Raw genomic sequence first — 24,071 nt, 5'->3', positions numbered from 1 at the left:
TCTCTTAGGGTGTGTCTGTATTTATTTTTTTTAAACCCTGACTTTGTTACATCTGTTAAAATGGCCTCTTCCTGACATTCCTACTTCTGGTAGCATAGTAGTAATGGGTTAATTGGGACTCTGTAATAACCTGTTTGGGTCAAGCAAGGATATGATGCTTTTCCATCACCCTGTATGTGGCAGTCATAGCGGCCTTCACTCACTCACCCAATTGGATGATGATAGGGAAACAAGATTTGGAGTAATTGCCAGAGGGGGAAGGATGGATGTTGCAGGGGGCAGCAGATCCATGCTATGATGAGTTAAGCTCGGGAGCTGAGCATCTTTCAGGTGTTCATTACCCTTAAATGCAGAAAAGAGGAAGAGTCCAGTAGCACTTTGAAGACTAACAAAATTTCTGGCAGGTGTATGAGCTTTTGTGAGCCACCAGCTCACTTCTGAAGAGGTGAGCTGTGGCTCACAAAAGCTCATACACCTGCCAGAAATTTTGTTAGTCTTTAAGGTGCTACTGGACTCTTCCTCTTTTCTACTGCTAGTGGCAGACTAACATGGCCACCCATCGTCATACCCCCTGCAGCCATTTTATGAAGTCACTGGTTACCCAGGCACAGAATCTAATGAGAAGGTTTAATGAAATCTGGAAAACACCCCTTTCTGTCCTACTATTTATATTGTTGAAGTAGTTAAGAAAAAGACATCCCTGCTACTTTAAAGACACTTTATGTGCTCAACAAGTTCAGTTTACTGGTACAGCTGAGCTATAGCCACTAAGCAAGCATCCCATGTTGGAAGGGAGGCTTCTTTCCTCCTACATTTTTTCAGTAGAAGAAGAAGAGTTGGTTTTTATATGCCGACTTTCTCTACCACTTAAGGGAGACTCAAACCAGCTTACAGTCACCTTCCCTTCCCCTGCCCACAACAGACACCCTGTGAGGTAGGTGGGGCTGAGAGAGCTCTAACAGAGCTGTAACTTGCCCAAGGTCACCCAGCTGGCTTTGTGTGTAGGAGTGGGAAAACAAATCCAGTTCACCCAATTAGCCTCCACTGCTCATGTGGAGGAGTGGGTTAGGGTTCTCCAGATCAGAGTCCACCGCTCTTAACCACACTACGCTGGGTCTCTAGTAGAAGGCATACAATGCAGCTGGGGAATGAAACTCAATGAGGGTTGAGCAGCTGGCAAGAGGCGCCAACAGCAGGTGCTGAGGCAGATAGTCACTCCCCTACCCGCAGTTTCCCCTGAAGAACAGCAGCAGCCATTAGCCAAATTATTTTATAAATAGGAATTTGCCAGATTGACAAAAGAATACAACAACCCCAAAAAAATAGCAGAAAGTAAATAAGTACAAGTGATCCCAGAGAAAGCAGTTGCTTGTGCAGAGAGTTCAGTCATCCTTAAGGCCTCCAAACACAGCAGAAGGGACGCTCTGCTGCTCCAGCTGAACCTCTGCCGAAGAGAAGATGGTGGGGGGGGGGGGTGGAGAAAGAGGAGAAACAGTCAATGCAGAGTACAAAACCAGCCACGTTAGAGAGGACTCATATAATGCAGGAAGAAGAACGCACATGATCAGGACTGGGGTTCAAGTTCTCGGTTTGCCGTGGTGGTCACTCAGTAACCCCGAGCTTCACCAAACCCTTACAGGAAAAGGCGACAAAACCCAACAGCCGTATTCCCTCTTACCATCCGGCTCATTATCCTCGCTCTCATTCCCGTCGTCGTCTATATCGATCTCGTCGGGGTTAGCCTGCCGGGAGAGTTCGGCCAACTCGCTACGGGAAGCATCGCTCCTGGAAAAGAGTAAGGAGACAGTGTTGAAGGTACAAGGCAGTCCTAGTATATCATGTTCTCAAGCTGACCCCTTGACAGATGCACTTCCTCAGAGAGAGCACTATGCCCCGCCCCCAGACAGTTGTGGGTCAAGCCGTCTCCTTTGTTTACCCCTCTGCTACACTCCAGGGGTCCCCAACCGTTTTGCCTCTGTGGGCCCTCTTAAAATTCTGGCACACGGTGGTGAGTGTAGCAGCAAAATGTGTGTAGCGGTGGAAAGTGCCAGCAAGTCACAGTTGACTTATGGTGACCCCGCAGGTTTTTCAAGGCAAGAAGAAGATGAGTTGGTTTTTATATGCCGACTTTATCACTTAAGGAAGATTCAAACCAGCTTACAATCACCTTCTCTTCCCCTCAACAGACACCCTGTGAGGGTAGGTGGGGCTGAGAGAGAGTGACTAGCCCAAGGTCACCCAGCAGGCTTCATGTGGAGGAGTGGAGAATCAAAGCCGGTTCTCCAGATCAGAGTCCACTGCAAAGCCAATCAAATGTCCAACGGCCAGTCAAAAGCTCTGCTGGGGAAAAGGCCTATGGGCACCTCGTTGGGACCCCTGACCTACACCAGCTATCAGAACCTCTACAGCTCAGTAGCCATAACCATTGTCCTAAAGGCCACTGTAACAAACCTTATAAAAATAGACGTTTGGAGGTAAGCATTCTAGGGGGCAGCAAAAAACAGAATTTCAGAGGTCCTGTTGCCTCATTACAGGTCCTTTTAAGGTACTGCTGTTGCCCTTCCTTCCAGCCCTAATGTACTGTAACTCTTAATGGACAACCCCAGTAGTTCACATAAAAGCTGCTTCAGTCTCCTTTAAGATGCTAATGCCAGAAGAGCCTGTTGGGACCAACTCAGTCTCGACACCTTTCCCAGCTACAGCCAGGTCGTGAATGCGTTCATCATTTAAAAACAAGTCTCTAAGTTTTTCCTGTACCCATAAAGATAATGCTTGGGAAACCTGCAGGGCTGTGTTGCACACAAAAACACAAGGAAGGTTTCTAAATAGCCCCAGTGACACTTCAATGTCACCATCATCCCAAGTCTTGGGGAGGACATCCTTCAAGCCTGTGACCAGAAATACATTCGCAAATCATTTATAAGAACAATTCAGGGCACATCCAGCATTAGGAAGCAAACTTAGAAGAGGTACCAAGTTTCTCGTGACAGCATCAGTGTCCACACTATCTCGTTTCCTTACAGTCTGCTCAAAATGGCACCAGGGGCTCCGGCCACACCCAAAGCATAGAACAGGGCTTGGCTCTTGCTCCGCCACTGAAATCACTGAATCCGTACAGGGAAGGGAGCAGGTCACATTAGCCTCTACCACCCGCACCTGACAAACAGGATCTTCTCCTTGGCTCGAGGCTGATCTCGTTCTGCTTCGGCCGCCAGCTGCTCCGCTCGCTGCTCCAACAGCTTCATGTCATCCATGCCGCTCTGCCCAGGTGCTAAGTCAGACACTGAAACCAGAAGACAAGCGTGAATGGGGGTGGTGGTGGCAGCAGACACAGAAAGGGGGGGAGCTGAGCAGGAGGCAGAATTAGCACTTCTCTGAGGCGGGGGGCAAGGCTCACCGGTCCCTGTGGCATTGCTGTAAACCTTCAACATCTGGGAAGCCATAAAGTTGACTTGGGTGTTATAGGTGGCCTGCACACTTCGTTTAATGCGCAACATTTCTCGAATAGTGTCTTCATTCCCATGCCGGATCTCAAACTCCTTCCACGTCTGCCAGAAGTTGGCGGTGGTCTGAAGAGAAAAATAAGGAGGCAGTTATTTCATAGGTCAACAGACTGTCAAGTATGGGCGGGAGCAGCAGGGTCAGGGGCCATGGCATATAGGAAGTACAGGGTGAAATACAATAACTACTTTTCACTCCCACCCAACTTCACTTGAACACACATGAAGCTGCCTTCTACTGAATCAGACTCTTGGTCCATCAAAGTCAGTATTGTCTATTCAAACTGGCAGCGTCTCTCAGGCAGAGGTCTTTCACATCATTTACTTGCCTAGTCCCTTTAACTGGAGATGCTGGGGATTGAACCTGGGACCTTCTGCATGCCAAGCAGATGCTCTAATACTGAGCCACGGCCCTCCCCCTTTTTCAGAGCACAGCTCCATGTTCGCCAACGGGGAGACTTTGCAGAGCTCTGGGAGGTGGGGCTATTGTTCAAGGTAGAGGCACCAAATTTGCAGCATAGATGCTGGTGAGTCTCCTTACACAAACACTCAAGTTTCGTGAAGATTGGGTCAGGGGGTGCAATTTTATTGGCCCCCAAATGGAGAAAAAATGCCTTTCCCCTTAGAAAACTGCTATGGAAAACCCAATGTCTGGCAGCAGGAGAGTCCCCTGAGCAAATGGCCATTGGGCTATGAACCCACCAGGAATGGTCCATGATACATACAGCAGCACCTTATGGGGAGGCAAAACCATGCCCCGCCTTACTCTGTGTGACAACTTCTTTAGGCATGAGTCCTCCAAGTGAAGAAGAAGAAGAGTTGGCTTTTATATGCCGACTTTCTCTACCACTTAAGGGAGCATCAATCTGGCTTACAATCACCTTCCCTTCCCCACAACAGACACCCTGTGAGGTAGGTGGGGCTGAGAGAGCTCTTAACAGAACTGTAACTTTCCTAAGGTCACCCAGCTGGCTTCATGTGTAGGAGTGGAGAAACCAACCCAGTTCACCAGATTAGCCTCCGCCACTCATGTGGAGGAGTGGGGAATCAAACCCAGTTCTCCAGATCAGAGTCCACCGTTCCAAACCACCGCTCTTAACCACTACACCACGCTGGGGGGAAGGGAGATTATTTTGTTTCAAATTAAGCCATGTTCAATTTAGTAAGTGGTCTACTCCTCCACCTTTTTGTTCATAACTGTTTCATAAGCCATTTGCTTACTATCATGAGTGAAGTATTTCACTCTGAAATAATTACAGGCACTTATCCATCATTACTAGGAAGAGAGTTGCAATAAATGATGTCAAGAACATTAACAAACATGGCCTGATGTCAGGCAGGATATACTGTCCAAAAGTTTCCAAATATTCTTGCTGTATTAAGTACTGTCATTTCCTCATTGCGCTGTATTCGGCATGACAGATGGCCTTTGCCCAACCACGTGCCAAGCCCAGCAGAGCCTATCCCCCATCTTCTAGGCTTACCCTGGCCAGAGTTCTTTGGGTAGCTAGAGAAGCAGGGCAGACAATGTAGAGGCAAGTGCTAAGAGCGCCAGCTTTTGGGGGTTTCAGTGACTGAAGGAAGGTGAACCTGTCTGAGTGACGGCCTCTGCTATGCACGTCTGTTTCAGGCCCAGCTTCACGAAGAAGAAGAGTTGGTTTTTATATGCTGACTTTCTCTACCTTTTGAGGAGAGTCAAACCAGCTTACAATCTCCTGCCACAAACAGACACCTTGTGAAGAAGGTGGGGCTGAGAGAGCTCGGAGAGAACTGTGACTAGCCCAAGGATACCCAGCTGGCTTCATGTGTGGGAGTGGGGAAACCAACCCGGCTCACCAGATTAGCGTCTGCCACTCATGTGGAGGAGTGGGGGAATCAAACCCAGTTCGACAGATTAGAGTCCACAGCTCTTAACCACTACACCACGCTGGCTCTCAGCTCTGGCCTGGGCAAGCACAGATGGGATTAGGACTGAGGCGGCTTGTGTCTTGCCTTGCTCAGAGACAGTGCCATCTTCTTCCAGCAGCTGAAGCCCCAAGCTCTGCCCAGCCTACTTCCAGGCAGCCTTGCCCACTGAAGCATGAGCATGAAAACATTTTCTTAGTGACTCTGCAATACAAGCATGACTCTGCTCCACTGGAAAAGAAGCGGGACGGTTTCATAGCCACAGCCCTCTCCTCTTTGAGCATTGGGTCCTTGTATCATCTCTGCCACCACAAAGTGTATTATTGCTGCCAAGAAAGACATCCTTGAACTGAATGGGAAGCTAGTATTTATAAACCCTCCCACGCAAAAGGAAGACTTTGTACTACCTCTCTGCCAGGAAACAGGAGGACTTGCCAGCCATTGATGACTAATCCTCTGACTGTGTGTGGGGATGAGAGGGAGGCGACTTACTCGGGGATCAGATATCTGCGAGCAGTAGGAGTAGATTGCACGGGCCCGGTCTATTTCGCCAAGCTTGCACTCCATGTCGGCAAAGCGGAGGCACATCTCCCGGGCGTGCTCGTCTGACAGAACCTGCAAACAAGACGTCAGAAAAGTATTGTGAGAAGGCCTAGGGTGGTAGATTTGAGGGTATGTACTCTCCAAGGGAACTAATTCCTATTCCGCCCCTAAATAGCAAAGACCGTCCCTCGCAAACCACAGGTCAGGTGACCCGACCTTGGCCTGAGCACACAAAGATCTGTACTCAGGACCGCCGACAGAGAAGAAACTGACCTCAATGGCCTTCTCGTAGATGCTACGGGTGTGCGTCACCCCATAGATTTCAGCTGCCCTCTTGATGTATATGTTGTACATATCATACTGCTCTGAGGGCTGCACAGCCTGTGTGGCCCGCTCGTACACCGCCATGGCGTGACGGGCCAGCCCATACTCTTCCTCCAGCTTGGCGTACAGCAGGTAGATAGCTGTGAAGAGATGGGATGTTACAGCTAGACTCTGCCCCCTGCCCAACTTTGGGTCAAAACGTCTCACCAAGGCGTTTGGTCTTCTCTTCTGGGGCCTACAGTGCCAGCAGACCTCAGAAAAAACCTCAGCGAAGACAGGACTAGATCTGGATGATGTTTCTCATGCCAAAGGAAAAGATGTTTGAATAGACCCTGCCTTCTGAGAGCTGCCCTCCTCCGAGAAAAATAACCAGTCCTCAAGATACGCCATTGGACCCAGACTCCCAGTGGCTGGCATCTAGAATACCAACAAAGGAAACTCTGTTGGTCCTGCCTCTTGGGCCTTGGAATTTGCCATCACCCAACTTTCTGGGATAGTGGGACTGAGCCTTTCTTCCCAACTTGCACCCCACACACGGGATGGATTAGTATCTCTTTCCATTGCAGACACTATAATTCCACATACTCTTTGCATATTTCTGGGGACACCCATCCAGAGCTTGTTCAAAGAGGTCCCGTGCACGTTCCAGTTTCTTGCCACCGTAGCGGTCGATGAATTTGGTCAGGTAGGTGTTCCAGATGTCGTACACATTTGGCCACCTGAACAAGGAGATGCCCCTCTCGTATGCCTGCCACAGAGAACAGATGGTGGAAACGAGATGTTCACATCTTTCCTGAACTTTTCAAGAGCAAGAGAAACCGACCCACTCCGCTTGCCCGGGCCAAGAGCCCTTAATAGGGAATTAAACCATTGGTCCATGTTGACCAGTATAAATCTACCCCGACTAGCAGGAGCTCTCCAGCAGAAAGAGGCCTTTCCCCATTCCCAAGAATCTTTGGAACGGAAGATGCCAAGGAAGCAAACGGGGGAGCTTCTGCATGCAGAACATCTTCTCTGCCAATGAGCTACTATCTTCTTCCTCCTCAACTGCCTGCTGAACCCTTTCCATCTCCTTGCTCCTGTGCTGTAGTCCATCAACGTTTCTCTCCTTCTACAGTTCTCAGTATCACTCGGCCTATAATCCAAGGTGGAGTTTATTCATTCATCAGGCCAGGTGTTCTGCACTGCTCCCTCTTCCTACATAAGAGACAGTGTCTCAGCACAGTCTAGATGTCTGGGAGCAAAGGTCCCCTCTTCTACTGGACAAGGTGGCCTCTGACACCTAGTGACCCCCAGACTGGTCATGCGGGCTCTACGAGGAGGGTATCGGCAGGGCCAGCTCACCTTGAAGCTCTCCTCGAAGTAGTTGTGCTCTTCCAGGAAGAGGCCATAGTTAATGATGATTTGAGGGGTGGCAATGCGCAGGTCCAGGATGCGGTCATACACAGCTTTAGTAGACTGGGGGTGGCAAGACAAGAGAAACATTAATGCTAAGCTGGGCCACTCAAAATAACAGAAGCCCAGGTACAACCCTCAGCCCCTACCCCTTCCCCCAACAACACCCAGATAGAGGGCAAGGAGACCAGGAGGAAGGAAAGACATGAACATATGACTGAGTCTCTGTAGGTCAATACAGTACGCCACCTGCAGCACAGCCTGTGGTAGAGAAACTGTGGTAGCACACCCACAGTTGGCCAATCCAGACAGCTAACCAAGGCTCTACTCTAGACAACGGCCTGCCATGGGACTCCAGTAGGGTTGCCAAGTGCCAGGCGGTGGCGGGCAAACTCCCGCCAATCCATCTGGCTGCCCGGCGACCAGCTGAGGGTCGGTGGGCAGTGCGTGCCTGCCCGCGGCGCGACGTCACTTCCGGTTTACACCCGGAAGCACCACATCGCAAGGGGCCGTTTACCACTCAAACTCTGAGTGGTAAAAGGCCCGTTGTGATGTGGCGCTTCCGGGTGTAAGCCGGAAGTGATGCGATTGCGTCGGCGTGATCTTGCCTCACCTCTGCCCCAAAAGCCTCCTGCCGGAGGAGAGGCGGGACCTTGTAAGCCTAGACTCGTCAGATTGTGAGGGCACTTGGGAACAGGAAGGAAGAATGGAAACATTGGGGCAAGGTGCAGAGGCACTGCCAACAGCTAAAGGGGCGGGATTTTCAGAGAGGAACTGGAAAAAACAACAAAGCAAAAAATATTAGGAGATAGAAGAGGAAGTCAAGAGACCTAATAAATTTATTTAGAACATGTGCATCTGCACCAAAAAAAAACCCCATACAAAAACACAGCATTCTGTAAGCAAAGATTCAAGTTGCTGGGACCGAGAGCCAGAGGTTTTGTCCGAATTATTGAAGGCTGGCCCAGGCAGTGGTGAAGAATGCCGCTGAATTAGACCAGCTCTATAAAATGGAGGCCAGTTCTCTGGAGTGACCTCCCGAAGTGATGGATTCTTCAGTGCTTCAGGTCCTGGGAGCCAACGGCTGTGCTACAGCAGCCATGCTGCGGCCTTACTGCCTTTTCATGGGATTATGTCACAGCTTTAAGGCATGAAAGGGCATCAGAGGGCGCCAGTCAGCAGAACGGCCTGAAGGTGTCAAGGAAACATCCATGTCTTTCATTTTGGATGACTCAGAAGAAGAAGAACAGCTGGTTTTTATATGCCGACTTTCTCTACCACTAAACAAAGAATCAAACCGGCTTACAATCGCCTTCCCTTCCCCTCCCCACAACAGACACCCTGTGAGGTAGGTGGGGCTGAGAGAGCTCTAAGAGAGCTGTGACTAGCCCAAGGTCACTCAGCAGTTTTCATGTGTATGAGTGGGAAAACAAAACCAGTTCACCCGATTAGTGTCCGCCACTCATGTGGAGGAGTGGGGAATCAAACCTGGCTCTCCAGATTACAGTCCACTACTCCAAACCACTATACCACACTGAATCCAACAACAAGCACAGAGACCCACAAAATATCCAGACTTGGCTTCAAGCAAAAGACAATAAATATTTTCTGAATTCAAAATCAACTCACTTCTCCCTGGCTGAAAGGACACTCGGGAGGCCATAAGCAGTAAAAGTCATTCACTGCCAAGACAGATTGTCCCAGTGGCTAATCCTTTTGCCTGCTAAACTGGGGCTGGATTTCTAATTTGTCTTTAGTCTAATTCCCAGATGTTGACCCTTATTCTGTCTCTCGGCTAGCTCGAGGAGACCTTTATTGCCCAGTGCTTACTTCCTCAGAAGGTTTCCAGACACTTACGGGCAGAAGGAGATTATTCAATCAGCTTTAGTCGTTAGACCAGCCAGGAAGAATGTCCTCCTCTTTGTGGCTACACTAACAAAGGTAATGAAAAGAGAGCCCCCCAAAAAGGATCCTTTTACCATCTGAGTGAGGTGGGCCGCTGCAGATGCTTCCAACCAGGGTTCCTGGCATTTTTCTTCCCTGCAGGCAAAGTGGGCACTGGAGGCGGGAGGAGAAGAGAAGCAAAGAAGAGCCACTGACCTTGAAGGTACCTAGACTTTCCTCCAGATCTGCCAGCATGGACCAAACTTTGAGGGACTTGTATACGCGGTTCTGCACAGGTTCCGAGGAATCAAAATACTCTGCCTTCTTAGCCGGGATAGCTGTGGCTTTCTGCAGAGGCAAGAGGTGACAGAGTTGGTGAGCGCACAGGAAACAGACCCCCACCCCGAGTGGTGAGAAGACAGGCTGCCAGGGAGCCCTGGAGATTCTGCAGGATCAGAGGAGCAAGCCTATTAGGTGCTGTGAAACATGGGCAGGATGCTGCTGCTGCAGTCGTCTTGTTTGTGGGCTTCCTAGAGGCACCTGGTTGGCCACTGTGTGAACAGACTGCCGGATGTGATGGACCGTAGTCTGATCCAGCAGGGCCTTTCTTATGTTCTTATGAGATTAAAAACTCGGCTCATTTTTAAACACTTGTTTCCAGTCAAAGGACATGCCTCAGGCTGGCGTGGCTGGAGGAAGAAAACGCAAGCAAATCTTGCTTTGCTGCCTCTCGCAGGCATCCCTCCCAACGAGCCTGCAGGCTGTACTACGTGGAGTTGACCCTTTCTCGCTTCTTTTAGACCCGCAGTCATCAATGGGACTAAAAAGCAACAGGAGAAAATCACAATTCATTCCCTTCAGCATTGCTACAGCTTGGCCGTACCAGGACATGATCAATGCGCAAGGAGAAATGAAAATGTGGCAGACGACCAAAGAGAAGAACAGAAACATAAAATGGCCCACATATTGCCAATTCGTCTCACGATTAAGAAAAGACTGTCAACGGGCAAAATGAGAGAAATGACTGAATTTGAAAGCATGAGTATGAAACACAAAGATCATATCCTAGGCAGAATCTACAAATTATTACTTAAATAAGCATTGCTGCAGCTTGGGAAGAGGACAGAGACACAAGGGGGGTGGAGTTGCTGTGCAAACCTGTGTCCGAGGGCCCACAGAAACATGCCACCACCCTTCGTCTGCGCAGAGCCATTTTATTGGACAGGAAGGTTGTCCTCCTTAACCTTTTAAGGTGCAGAAGCTCTGGAGCGTCAGCTTCTAGCATCCTATCTCTAACTGTGATGTGCTATTCTGGTTGGGGCGTAAAAGGGAACCCCAGGCCAGCAGATCCCACTCCAGAAAGAAAACAAAAAAAAGGATTCCTATGTTTTGACCACAAGATCCTCCACCCATCACCTCAAAGAGGATTCCTGGTTTCCCCCTCCCCAACCACAACTATCTAGTAGACCCCAAATGTGCCTCACCCGCAAGATGCGCAGCGCCTGGTCGTAGTTCTCGTGTCGGAGCTCCATCTCGCCGTACTCGCACCACACGCTAGCCAGCTCGTCCACCTGCTTGAAATTCACCTTGCTGGCTTTTTCAAAAATGGTCCGGGCCTGGGCCAAGGAAAGTATGGTAAGAGGAAGGGACAATCCAGGCAATCTGGCCCGCAGTTTCAGCACCTATTCTCTGGCTTGGCTCCAGCGTGTGTGGCAGTTCATGCCCACAGTCTACTGGATAATACTATGCCACCAGAGTCCCTGAAGCCCTATAACATTCAGGGAGTTTATCAACATACGGATGCAGAATTTTATCCTCTCTTTTGTAAATGCAGGCAGACTCCAGCCTTGCATGATCTAGTCTGGTTTTCTTTTTTTTACTGGTACCCCCAAGGTTCATCAACAGAAGCCAAACAGGAAATGGTAGCTCAAGGGTGGGGCTAATCCCCAGCCGTACACTGGAATGAACTGCAGACACACATGAATGCACAAAACTGCCTTATACTGAATTGGATTCTTGGTCCATCAGAGTCAGTATTGTCTACTCAGACTGGCAACGGCTCTCCAGGGTCTCAGGCAGAGGTCTTTCACATCACTCCCTTTAACCGGAGATGCCAGGGATTGAACCTGGGACCTTCTGCATGCCAAGCAAATGCTCTATCACTGAGCCACGGCCCTCTCCCCAAGACAAGTGCAGAGCATGCCCCTCATGCCTCAGTAAAAAAACCAAACTAAGAGTCTGATTGCTTATAATTTTACTCAGAAATTAGCCTTTGCTGACTTCAGTAGGTTTAATTCCTAAGGACCTGTGTTCATAATTGCAAACCCAGCAAAGTTATCGTGAGGCTGACTATTAAGGTCTATCTATTGCTGAGTTCCACCCATCATCATCTCACTTTGTTGAAAATTACAATGATTTTTTTTTTAAAAGATCCAGTAACAGGGGGACAAGTGCTTATTTGTCTACACCTTTATTTGGCAAGCACTAAAGAGTGGCCAGAGCCCTGACCTGGACGGCCCAGGCTAGCCTGATCTCATCAGATCTCAGAAGCTAAGCAGGGTCAGCCCTGGTTAGTATTTGGGTGGAGACCACCAAGGAAGTCCAGGGTTGCTGTGCAGAGGAAGGCACTGGCAAACCACGTTCTGTTAGTCTCTTGCCATGAAAACCCCCCAAAAGGGGGCGCCCTAAGTCGGCTGCGACTTGACGGCACTTTACACACACGCAAAGAGTGGCCAGACTGGTCAACTGGAAGTGATAAAAAGCAAAAAGCGAACAAAAACAAAACCCTACACACACACCCTTCCAAATACCCCTAGTGGCTGCAAAGTTGGGAGATGGCTATGGCAAGGAAGCTGCAGAGAACAGAAAGGGAGATCCACGAGGCTGGAAGCAGACCGGGAGGGAGAAGAGGAGGGCCGAAATATCTGCAGTGCTTCAGAGGTGGGAGAATATGGATATTTCAAAATCAGAAATGGGAGCTTCTTCCTCTCCCTATTAATGGGCAAGTGAAGCCTGTCCCCTGCCCACACTTTAAGAAGGAACAGGTAACTCAGAGCGACAGCCAACATCCAAACACCTTCCACTGAAATCCACACAAAAATCCACTCTTATTCCCAACACTCACCCAGAAGGTTTTCATAAAAATACATTCTGGGTTGTCGTCCCCAATTCCTTCCCACTCCTGCCTCCAAGCAGAAATTTGCTTTTTTTTGTATCAAACAGCAGCCCCACAGCACTTCCGCTCCAGAAAAAAAATAAATCAGTCCTGATTTTCTTATTGTGTTGCTTCCTTGCAGCAACTGAGCAGTTTATCTGCTCCTGGAGGAAGTGGCTGGGGAAAAGCTAAAGCTTTGGAGAGGTTTTCTCATGGGGTAGGGAGAGTCTCCCCAGCTGTTGAATCTTAGGAAGAGGGCATGGCTGCGGGGTGGTGAGCAGGGGAGCATGTAGTGAGGAAGTAGACTTAAGTATGGATGTGAGAGAGAATGAAAATGGTGCAGACACACGCATTCGTAGCCAGCCAATCAGAGTTGGCCGAGGGCCAAGAGCATCAGAAACCCTTCTGGATCTACTTCAAAGCAGCCGGCGACAGCCCAACCAAAGTCCTGCTCACTCTCGATCTAGGCAGCAGCAAAGTGAAGGAGGAAACATTCCTAAGGATACTGGTAAGGGAGCAATCGCTTCCCACTCCCATGGGCCACTTACATCTTCTATCTGTCGGTTAACTTCGTAGAACTTGGCAAAAGCAACCCACAGGGTGTGAGTCTTTCCAGTGGCTTTGAAAGGATCGACCGTCTGCACCGCTTCTGTGTACGTGTTGATGATCTGGAGAGGGTAAATCAGAGGAATTAGAGAAGGTAACGGAAGGCTCTTCCCTTTCTCAATACAAAGCTGGGCATCTCTGCAACCCATATCCAGCCCCTTTTCACATCATATTCTCAGTTCAGCCTCAAGTGGCAGCCTTCCGGCTAGCAGATTAACTGGACTAATATGAATAGTCATCCATAAAACACCCCTGTGTCTAGCTGTGCAGATTCCAATATAGAATGCACTGCCTGGGTTCCCATTAGCAGACAGAAGCATTAAGCTTCTCAGACAGAGATATGAAGAGGAGGTGCCCCCAGTATAGTTGAATGATGTTTTTCAAGAACACACTAAAGAATAAACTAAAGAACACACTAAAGAATAAATCTCCTCTGGCCTGGGCACGGTGGGGAGGCAGCAGCTCCTAGGAGACAGTTCAGAAAGCTCAAAACACTGAACTTCAACATTCCACATTTGATGATGTAACCCAGCATTTATTACAAAGGAACTTTATATGCATAGCTTGCTGCCTTGGCTGGCCTCTCAGACCAGCTACGGCTCTGCTCACACAATGCTTCCCTACCTCCCGGGGTTTGCCTTCGTACAACTTCACCCGCTTGTGCCACTCATGAACGTTGTGGGGATTCTGACGGAGCAGGACGCTGTTGAGCAGCAGGGGCCGGCGTGTGATCAGCTGCTCAAAGCGAGCCAGGCGCAGCTCCAGGTCCACATCGTCTATATCCCCACGGAGAAGAAGAGGAGGCAATCAGAGAGCGTAGGAAGGCAACCGCGATTGGGGAGGGGCCGTGGCTCAGTGGTAGAGCATCTGCTTTGCATGCAGAAGGTCCCAGGTTCAATCCCCGGGCTCTCCAGTTAAAGGGACTAGGCGAGTAGGTGATGTGAAAGACCTCCGCCTGAGACCCTGGAGAGCTGCTGCCAGTCTGAATAGGCAACACTGACTTTGATGGACCAAAGGGCTGATTCAGTATAAGGCAGCTTCATGTGTTCATGTGATTAGCTCGGAGGTCACATCTATCTTCTTACCTATACATTCTAGTGATTATTTATCCAAGCTCCCAAAGGATTCGAATAGGAGGAAGGGAATTAGAAGAAGAAGAGTTGGTTTTTATATGCCGACTTTCTCTACCACTTAAGGGAGAATCAAACCGGCTTACAATCACCCTGTGAGGTAGGTGTGGCTGAGAGAGCTGTAAGAGAGCTGTGACTAGCCCAAGGTCACCCAGCTGGCTTCATCTGTAGGAGTGGGGAAACAAATCCAGTTCACAAGATTAGCCTCCGCCGGTCATGTGAAGGAGTGGGGAATCAAACCCGGTTCTCCATATTAGAGTCCACCGCTCCTAACCACTACACCAGGCTGGCTTACGGTGCCCGCTACCAGTGGAAAAGGCAAAAGAACAGCAGAACAGAAGCTCCTTCTTAACACAAGCCTTCACCAGAGCCACAACTCAAAGGTTTTAGGGAAACTAGGTAGTATGCTTCCCCTGATGTTGTCTGCCCAAGCCTCCTTCTACATGGCAGGAGGAAAGCTTACTTCCCACCAGCTGCTCTGCTCTTACCTTCCTCCTCACGGCCCATCTCGGACTGCGTCTCCATCTTGGCGGCGATCATACTCTCTTCGAACTGGGCATAGCTGTCAAACACCTGAGTGAAATCCCGCACCGTCATCACCGTCTGTATCGCTTCTTCGTATACATCTCGAGCCTAAGACAGACGGGGGGTGAAGAGATCATTGCCACCGTGCACCCATGCAGAGGGGGAGGCGGGTGGCTTCTCTTCTAACCACCAGCCACCCAGCAGCCCCCATGCCTGTGCCATCTTTCCAAGGAGATAGACTTTCAAGGCAGGACAAGCCACCTCCTTGATATCCAGTCACCTCTGGGGAAGGGGGGGGATCTTGCCTTTATACAAGGTGCCAACAGGCAGCCACCGCTGGGACGGCAACACGAGAGTCTGTTTGGAACAGGCAATGAACTTCCTGAGCTGAGAAACCGTAGCTGTTAAACAGCAGCCTATAACTCTGCCTGAAGTGACAATTGCATTGTAACAGCTGGGAGCTTGAATAGCCACTTAAAAGCCATGTTCAGAGCAATGGAAATCATCAACGAAAGCTGCCAATCAAATCCAAAGCATGTTTGCTAAAACAGTAACTTGGGTCTCAACTTGGAGGGGGGATTAAATTCTGGACTATCCAGAAGTATCCAGATGCATGTGTCCACATGTCATGTTTCCCATCTCAGTTCTGATTACCTCAGCCCCAAGGAAAAATAAGCATTAACCCCCCCAAAAAAAAGCCTGTGGTGGCCCAGAGAGTACAGTGAATGCTGTTACTCACACAATCATACCAAGAAAGCACCAAGATGCTTAGCTGTGGAAAATCAGCAGAAAAGATAAACTTTGACCAACTTGGAAGTCTTTAAGAGAGGAGTGGTCATGTTCATAGAGGAGAGGGCTATCCATGACTACTAGTAAAAACGGATACTAGTCATGATGCACACTTATTCTCTCCAGGATCAGAGGAGCATGCCTGTTATATTAAGTGCTGTGGAACACAAGCAGGATAACGCTGCTGCAGTCATCTTGTTTGTGGGCTTCCTAGAGGCACCTGGTTGGCCACTGTGCGAACAGACTGCTGGACTTGGTCTAACCCAGCATGGCTTTTCTTATGACCAAGCATCACAAAAAAGCAGGAGAGTAACTCTCCCAACCCCTTAAGCAGTGCTTGAATAGAGCACAAAGAGCTCCTGTTGTGCTTCTCTGCGACAGCATCTTAACTAAGAATCCCATAATCAAGAAGCTCCTGTGAACTTTGAGAATATTGTCTGCACGGCTGGGCATGGAACAGTGTTTGATCAACTGGTGGCTTTAATCTGGAAAAGTAAGCAGGCTCAGGAAAATGCAAGGACTCAGGTGATGAACTTACAACATCCCATGCTTTACCTCTGTGCTAAAGGAAAATATTTATATACAGCAAAAGGGATGGCCCTGAGACCGAGACATCCAAATGGACTTAATATATTCCACTGAGTAGCAATATACCCTCCGCTCCTATGCACTGGAGAGTTCCACTCTTGCCAATGCCTTCCCTCAGTCGTCTTCTCCTCTTAGCTCACTAGCTTTTTATTCTCTTTATCTGGCTTCCTCTCTTTGGCATCCTTTGATGCTCCCTCATTTCCTTTTGATTTTTTAGGTTGGAGTGGATTCTGGAGGTTATTCCTTTTACGGTTTGTTCCCTGATATCTATGAAAATCAGCATAACAGTTTTAAAAGTGTAGGCAGGCAGAAGAAAGCCAAGAATGGAAACAAAGAGAAATGAAAGTAGTTTGAGCAAAGCTTCACTTCCCATAACACACATGCATGACAGAAAGACAGACCTCTAGTCAAACAGGTTTTCTTTTAAAAAAATGATCAATACAAAGCCCTGTAAAACCTATTTACTGGGGAAATGACTGTACACAGCATAAGCAATGCATCCTGTTTCCAATTGCTTTGTCAGAGGGTTGAATGTACACAGCATAAGCAATGCATCCTATTTCCAATTGCTTTGTCAGAGGGTTGAAGGAAGTTGCCTACCTGCAATTTCCCCCATAAACTCTTGATCACAGCAGATGCCTTAGGAGCTAGAGGAGACCGTTCAAGGACTTAAACTCTACTCTCTCTGCCACCTATGCTTTTGGGAGCTTCTCAGGCTTTAGCTTCAGCCAAGCCCTTGCACAAAATCCTTTGTGCCCATGTGCTTACCTTCTCAAAATGACCGCTGCGAATATAATAGTCTGCCAGGGAACACCACAGCTTGCCCAGCTGGTCTGTGAAACGGGTCAGGCCACCCCGGATGATGGCCCCCACATCGAGGGACTTGACTTTGTCCGGATTCTGCGAGATGAGGTCACACAGCTCATGCCACAGCTGCAATGGAGACCACATAATATCAGGGAGATCTTAAAGCTACCGGGGGGGGGGGGCAGGAAAATCAAAGAATATCCAGATCCTGCAAAGTCACGCTTAGACAGAGAACAGGAAGAAGGAGCCTCCGTACCAGTGTACAGGGTAGAACTGGCTGGATTCTCCATGAGGTTGCAAAATAAATCGCATAGTACTGGCAGAACGCTATAACAAAATATATTCAACATGTGTGTTCACAATTATACATAGACAAACAGTAACAAAACATCCCGTGTACATACAAATCCAGTTATGTGAAACATATATTTACATAATTATTGGCTAAATGCCTAATAAGTCTTTCAACAGTCCATAAGCTTTAGCTCCATAAGCTGCGAGCTATAATGTAAGGAATTTTGCATAGGAATACATGCAATATGGAACCAAAGAAACAGTAAACAACAAAAAACTACTGAAGAAGTAAACAATAAGAAACGGCTTGAGTGCCTCTGGAGGATAATTTCCGTCTTCTCCAAGTTCTTGGACTGTTTTGTCTATGACTTTGGACTTGGTTGGTTACACAGAGAGGTGTTCAGCCATCAGTGGATATTCTGTGTCCAATTTATGGACTGTTGAAAGATTATTAGGCGTTTAGCCAATAATTATATAAACGTATGTTTCACATAATTGGATTTGTATGTACACGGGATGTTTTGTTACTGTTTGTCTATATATAATTGTGAACACACATGTTGAATATATTTTGGTATAGAGTTCTGGCAGTACTATGCGATTTTTTGAAACCTTGTAGTAATGCATAGATAGGTGTAGATTTGTTGTTATTTGATTCTCACCTGATAGTTGGATTTCCCCTCCTTGGAGACAAAGCGTTCGTCATTTACGACAGCCGCAAGGCGGACTGCAGCCTCATCCAGACGGTCAATGGAGCGCAGGTACTCGATGTATTCCTCAGCATTCTCTGGGCTCAGCTGCAACATAAACATATCAAATAATTCCAAAGTGGTGGCAGCTGGAGGGCCATACAGTAATCACCCAATGGCTGGAAATGGCAACTCATGGTTATGCAGGAATAAATACAATGGCCACTCTTCTATACATGCTGGCTGCTCAATTGATATCGATCGTTCTCTAGGATGGAAAACTGAAGGGCATACAAACTGTACTTGGACAACAGCCCACAAGAAATCAAAGACAATGAGGGAAGTTTGTGGCTCCTGGTTACTCCCATTTTACCAGTGATCATTTGTTCCATGGTCTTCTGGTTATGTTTACATTTTTTTCTCTCTTTTAATCTCCAGCTTTGGAATAGCCTCCAAAAATAAAACCAAATGCAGCATTTGAGTAACAGTCTAACTAGTTCAACACACAAGAATAAATGACTTCCCTTCTCCGACTTGATGCCACTAATGGAATGAAGCCTAACAGAGCAGGAATGCAGCTGTTTATTCAGAATACAAGACCTGCCTTAGAGTGAGCACCTAGGCAGCTCCTAGGCAGGAGACATGCTAGTTAGGGACTGGGTGAAAGCCTCACCTTCAGGTATCTGCGGTAGACCCGTACAGCTGTCTCAGGTAGTGGATACAGACGCACAAATTTCAGGTATAGTGGCCAGATGCGATGGTGTTGTGTAATGGGCAGAGCCCGGAGTGCCCGGTCAAAGGTCCGGCGTGTGCGAGTGATCCGACACTGGTCCATGAGAAACTGGCAATAATCTAGCCATATCCGAGGCATCTGAAGGCACGCGGGACAATAAGAATGTTAATAATAATTTTGTGGGATCAGACCAAAAGTCTATCTAGTCCAGCACTCGATTTCTTTCATTGGATCACCCTCTCTTTATTTTCTCAAAGAGAATAATTGATCTCTACTACTTCTCTCCAAATGGATCATACATTTACAAACTTCGACATCGATGGTTTGTTTCTTACAGGACTTCCCTGTATGCTCTGGCGGCAAAGAAAATAAGGTCCAATACAGTTGCTAAGAGAGCTGAACCTTCGGGTTGATTTTAATGGGTGCTAGGACCCATTGGCCGATTGGGACACCACCACAATTGTTAGTTATTATTTCTCTGAATGCATCAATTTTAGCATAGTTTTATTTTATATATACTTATTACCAATCCAGAATTTTATTAACCTCCTATTTCCTTTACTGTGTATCGATGGTATCCTTGACATGTTTGTAATGGCCTATGACTAAATGCAAATAAAACCATTCATTATCTTCGACTGCATCCTCTCTTAATGGTTTTCTCCCTACATCTAAAAAACAAACAAACCCACAGCCCCTTCAGTCTTTCTTCATAAGGAAGATGTGCCCCCCTTTGATTATTTTGGTTGGCTCTTTGGTACCTTCCTTGGTTCTTAATTTTTGGGATGTGCTTAATATTCTAAATATGGTGGCACATCAGATATAGCCTGGGGACTGATGGTTGTGTCTAAGAGAGTTGAAAGCGATGTTACAGAACCAGTATTACCACTAGCATGTACACCCATTTTTTCTCATCTCACTGCTGTTTTCCAGATTTTTAGCACACCTCAAAACCTATTTACCGGAGGGAGTCATTGGATGAATGATCATGGACAACAATGACTCTTGCATACCACCCTCAATGAACTACGAAAAAACTATTGTCTGTTCCCAGCCTTAAATAATGGCACCCTCATGCCTGAATTATTTTCAACCTGTTTCCTGTTGGCAGCATCTCACTGAAATAACATTTTCAGAGACCCCTTTTGGTATGACCTCAAATATTCTTTCCTATAGCCAATATAGACAGTGTGTGTGTGTAAGTGCCGTCAAGTCACTTCCGACTCATGGCAACCCTATGAATGAAAGTCCTCCAAAATGTCCTATCTTTGACAGCCTTGCTCAGATCTTGCAAATTGATGGCTGTGGCTTCCTTTATTGAATACAGACAGTATCACTATATATATGTGGGAATCCAATTCGTGTGAGCCCTTCAAAAAGATACCCGCAGCAACCCTGCCAGGATACTAGTCAGAATGACTTCCCTTTGCCCGGTCTTTACCAGCCCTCTCACCTTACTACTGCACCTTATGTTATTTTTTATATTTCTTATGTAATGGTTTTCTGTAAATATTTTTGCTATTGTATGTTTTGTAGTACTGGTCTATGATCATAATAAGCGATGACTGTACCTTATGCATGAAAACAAGGGCCCGCTCATGACAGTTGTTCACCTCTTCATAGCTGGGGTCCGTGACACATCTGCTTTTCACCTGTTTCCGCCGCTGCTTAAGGTAATTGTACCATAGCTTATAGCTGCAAAACATAACAAAGGAAGCTGTTAGCATCACCGTAATTGAAAGCTAATGCTGTACAATGGTTAGTGTTGGACTAGGATCAAGGAGACGTGGGTTCAAAAGCTCACCCCCAGACAGTCCCTTCCTTCCGAAGAGCCTTTACGCTCGCCCGTTTAAATGCTGCACCCTCAGCAGTATTAAATGGAAGATATAGAAATCTACCATGTTCTGACAGACTTTGCTCATGCAATTCAAATAAAATTGACACGTTATCGCATAAGATGATGGAATGGCCCCTCTTTAAACACCACTGAGATAAATGGATTACTCCCATATTGGCAAGAATTCCTGCCCCATAACAAGATACAAAATAGTCCCCTTTTTGCTGATGGATAGAGATCCAAATATAATATTGGCTGTGGCCAAATATCTCTCCATCATATTTTCCTCTAAGAAATAACTGCTCAGGACCTATGGATGACAGGAGCAAAGAAGGAAAAGAAATGCCCACTCTACCATGATGCTCACTGGGTGATCCTGAGCATCTCAGCCTAACCTACTTCACAGGGTTAGTGACAAGGCAAAGGGAAGACCATCTATGCTGCTCTGAGTTTGTTGGAGGAATGGTGGGATAAAGATGTACTAGATGCCCACATAGAAAGTAGAACACTCTAGTGTTCTCACACAAAAGGAGTCAAAGCATCTTGCTCTCTTTTTGCTAAAATAAACTCTATGGAACGGCTGACAAGGTCAGCAAGGAGCTGTATCTGCCCAGAAGGTTCACATTTTCTCATTCTGGTACAGTAGAGAAATGAATTCACATCAAGTTCACCAAACAGATCTTTTGATGCATCAGAGATATCTTTACATACTTACATTTTTAAATAAGAGCATTTTTAAAAAACTGCACTGGAAAAGCCTCAGCTTCTCCAGCTACCTGCACCGACATAGAGTTTGCTAAAGTGCCCTTCATCTGAGAGAGACAGAGACAGAAGTCCATACCTGCCTGGCAACTCTTTAAGAGCTCTCTCATAGATCAGGTTCAAGACATGCTTGGGAGAATTCTGCTTGAATTCAATGTAGCGGATCCAGCACTTGACAGAGAAGGGATTTCGCAAGATCTCTTCCTCATATTGCAGGTCTTCTTCCTCCTGTGTTGAGAAGGGGAGGATGGAAATTTCAGAGATTGAGAGGCTAGGTCATCAACTCTCAGGCTACTGAATGGGTATGGTTCCGTAACTTTATGTGCAGCATATTGGAATTGTTCAGGGGGCCTTTTTTAGTAAAGTGAATAAGGTTGTAGCTAATATCTGTGGAATTTAAGACAGTGGTCACTGTGTATACTACGCAGGTTTTATTGCATTATTCTTTAATGCCACAATCGATCTTCATTTATTATATATAGCGGTGGACAGTGCTGTTCTCCAGCCTTGTAATCCTGCTTTATTGTCTGCATCAAATTGTACTTTTTAAAAAATACCTTTATTGGCATACCATCAAGCAATAACTGTACTTTAATGTGCTGTTCTCTAATTTTGTTGGTTATGTGTATTATACTGTTTTTACTGCACAATTTTTAGCTAGTCTTCCTTGGGTCTCAGCAAATAAGATTACGAAGTGTGAGCTGGGAAGTAAAATCTCACTCCAATTACAAATTCACTCAGTGACCTTAAGCATGCAACTAGATTTCACACTCAATCCCTAGGGTTGTCAACCTCCAGGTAGCACCTGGAGATCTCCTGGTATTACAATTGATCTCCAGATGACCTAGATAAGTTCCCCTGGGAGAAAATGGCTGCTTCGGAGGATGGATTCTACAGCATTATACCCTGCTGAAGTCCCCCCCCCCAAATCCCACCCCACTCAAGCTCACCCCCCCAAATCTCCAGATATTTCCAGACCCAGAGTTGGCAAGCCTATAAATCCCCCAGCCCTGCTCTGCCCAAACCCATAAAAAGGGAACAATACTGGCCTATTTCATGAGTTCTTGACAACCAAACTAAATTTTAAGTGAGAGACAAAAGTACCAGTGCTCCAGGCAACTCTATTATTTCTTTCAGCTTCCAATGAAAGCAGTGTGTGATATGTTATCACTCTCAGAGCCTCCTTGCCTGCATCATTGAGTGCCAGGAATGACACCCAGCATACTGTTCTGTACTAAACATTACAAGATATAGTCAAAAGATAAGGAGCACAGTGACTTCAAGTCTCTTATAATATGAAGGCTGGCAGGAAGATAAAGTGTGAGAATTGAAAACTCTGGCCCCCGGAGTACCACCAGTTAACTCCCAAGCTGTTAAGCCAGCCATAAAGACAGGTGTATGGAGGGAGAGGTGACAGCGGTAATACCAGTTGCTTGCAGTCCTTTAAATAAATTAGCTCCTGAGCGGGGCACTAGCACGATCAACAAAGCAACCCTTAAAAATCATAACTGGGTTTTATTTTAACATTCAATGGAGATGTGAACTTCAGAGGTGAGCAGGGGACAGAAAATAGCATTCTTGCTGGAGTATGAAAAGAGGTGAGTTGGGTGGGTAGAAATGTATGGGTGGATGGGCAAACTATGAAGCTTATAAACACAACAAGTTGTTGGTTCCATGCTTGTTTACTGAATGTTTTGTCAAAACCCTCGATACTGCAATAAAGCTCCCATTTTTAATGAACATTTTATACAGTAAAAAGTGCTTCGAGAAAACACGGCTTCTACAACAAAACACAGCCCTGGCAAGCTTCCTATTTCTAAGTGCCTGACAACTTTAGAAGTGGATTAGAAAGCCGGAAGACCTCTGAAGCCACAACGCTCGGAGAAACCCTGCTTGTTTGCTAGAACGAGAGGCGCAAGGCACTGCCGAGTTACAACCCCTGAACCAGTAGAAAAGGGCCAGAGTCCAGTAGCACCTTAAAGACTAACAAAGAATATTTTCTGGTAGGGTAGGAGCTTTCGTGAGCCACAGCTCACTTCTTCAGATACCAAGAAGTATCTGAAGAAGTGAGCTGTGGCTCACGAAAGCTCCTACCCTGCCAGAAAATATTCTTGTTCGTCTTGAAGGTGCTACTGGACTCTGGCCCTTTTCTACTACTGCAGACAGACCAACTCGGCGACCCGCTGTGAATTAACCCCTGAACCGGCAGCCCTGCCCTCTAATGCCGCACGCGCGGCCCAGTTGTGGTCGCCCCGTGTTCCGGCAAGCGTACTCTGCACATGTTTAAAGACACCCTCCACTTTTAGTTTTCCACACCGGTTCAAAAAAAACAAAAAACCCCGAGGCTCAACAGAGCTTCACTTCGCGAGGCCCCCATCGCCCCCCACGCGCCCTACTCACAAAGAGGAGCTCGCGCTTCCCCAACACCGTTTCCAGCTCCGGCATGACGGCCTCTTCCCGACGTAGGCGCGCGCCAATGACGTCACCCCGGTTGCCCCGTTCGGTTCCCCCCCCCACTCCGCCTGCGTCATCAACAAAGCTCCCATTGGTCACCAGAGATGGGAGGAGCGAAGCGAGTGTTTTTTTTCCCCCACCTCCTCCTCCCC

General features: G+C 47.3%; 1 protein-coding gene across 1 annotated transcript; it reads right to left on the bottom strand.

Moving 5' to 3' along the window:
* Positions 1-1,382: 1,382 nt before the first annotated feature.
* Positions 1,383-23,949, bottom strand: XAB2 (XPA binding protein 2). Its single transcript, XM_056848112.1, has 19 exons — positions 23,866-23,949; positions 21,545-21,693; positions 20,438-20,561; positions 18,807-19,004; positions 18,107-18,241; positions 17,112-17,276; positions 14,930-15,074; positions 13,936-14,087; positions 13,254-13,373; positions 11,036-11,167; positions 9,768-9,899; positions 7,617-7,730; positions 6,858-7,020; positions 6,222-6,412; positions 5,898-6,020; positions 3,398-3,569; positions 3,157-3,283; positions 1,679-1,785; positions 1,383-1,444 (listed from the first exon to the last, which is right to left on the bottom strand). Exons 1-19 carry the CDS (start codon positions 23,908-23,910, stop codon positions 1,383-1,385), a joined length of 2,556 nt encoding a protein of 851 aa, XP_056704090.1. The 5' UTR covers positions 23,911-23,949.
* Positions 23,950-24,071: the final 122 nt, after the last annotated feature.

This window comes from Euleptes europaea, chromosome 1 (genome assembly GCF_029931775.1).
Source record: "Euleptes europaea isolate rEulEur1 chromosome 1, rEulEur1.hap1, whole genome shotgun sequence".
In the NCBI taxonomy this organism is placed as follows: Eukaryota; Metazoa; Chordata; class Lepidosauria; order Squamata; family Sphaerodactylidae; genus Euleptes; species Euleptes europaea.
The sequence above is the reverse complement of the archived record's forward strand: the minus strand, read 5'-3'. Positions and strand labels throughout refer to the sequence as shown.

Coding starts and splice junctions, on each gene's coding strand:
- XAB2 (XM_056848112.1), bottom strand. CDS start 23,910: ATGCCGGAGCTGGAAACGGTGTTGGGGAAGCGCGAGCTCCTCTTT. Junction 6,021..6,221: donor TCTACGAGAAGGCCATTGAG/GTCAGTTTCTTC, acceptor TCTTGTTTGCAG/GTTCTGTCAGACGAGCACGC. Junction 3,284..3,397: donor CAGCAATGCCACAGGGACCG/GTGAGCCTTGCC, acceptor TTCTGGTTTCAG/TGTCTGACTTAGCACCTGGG.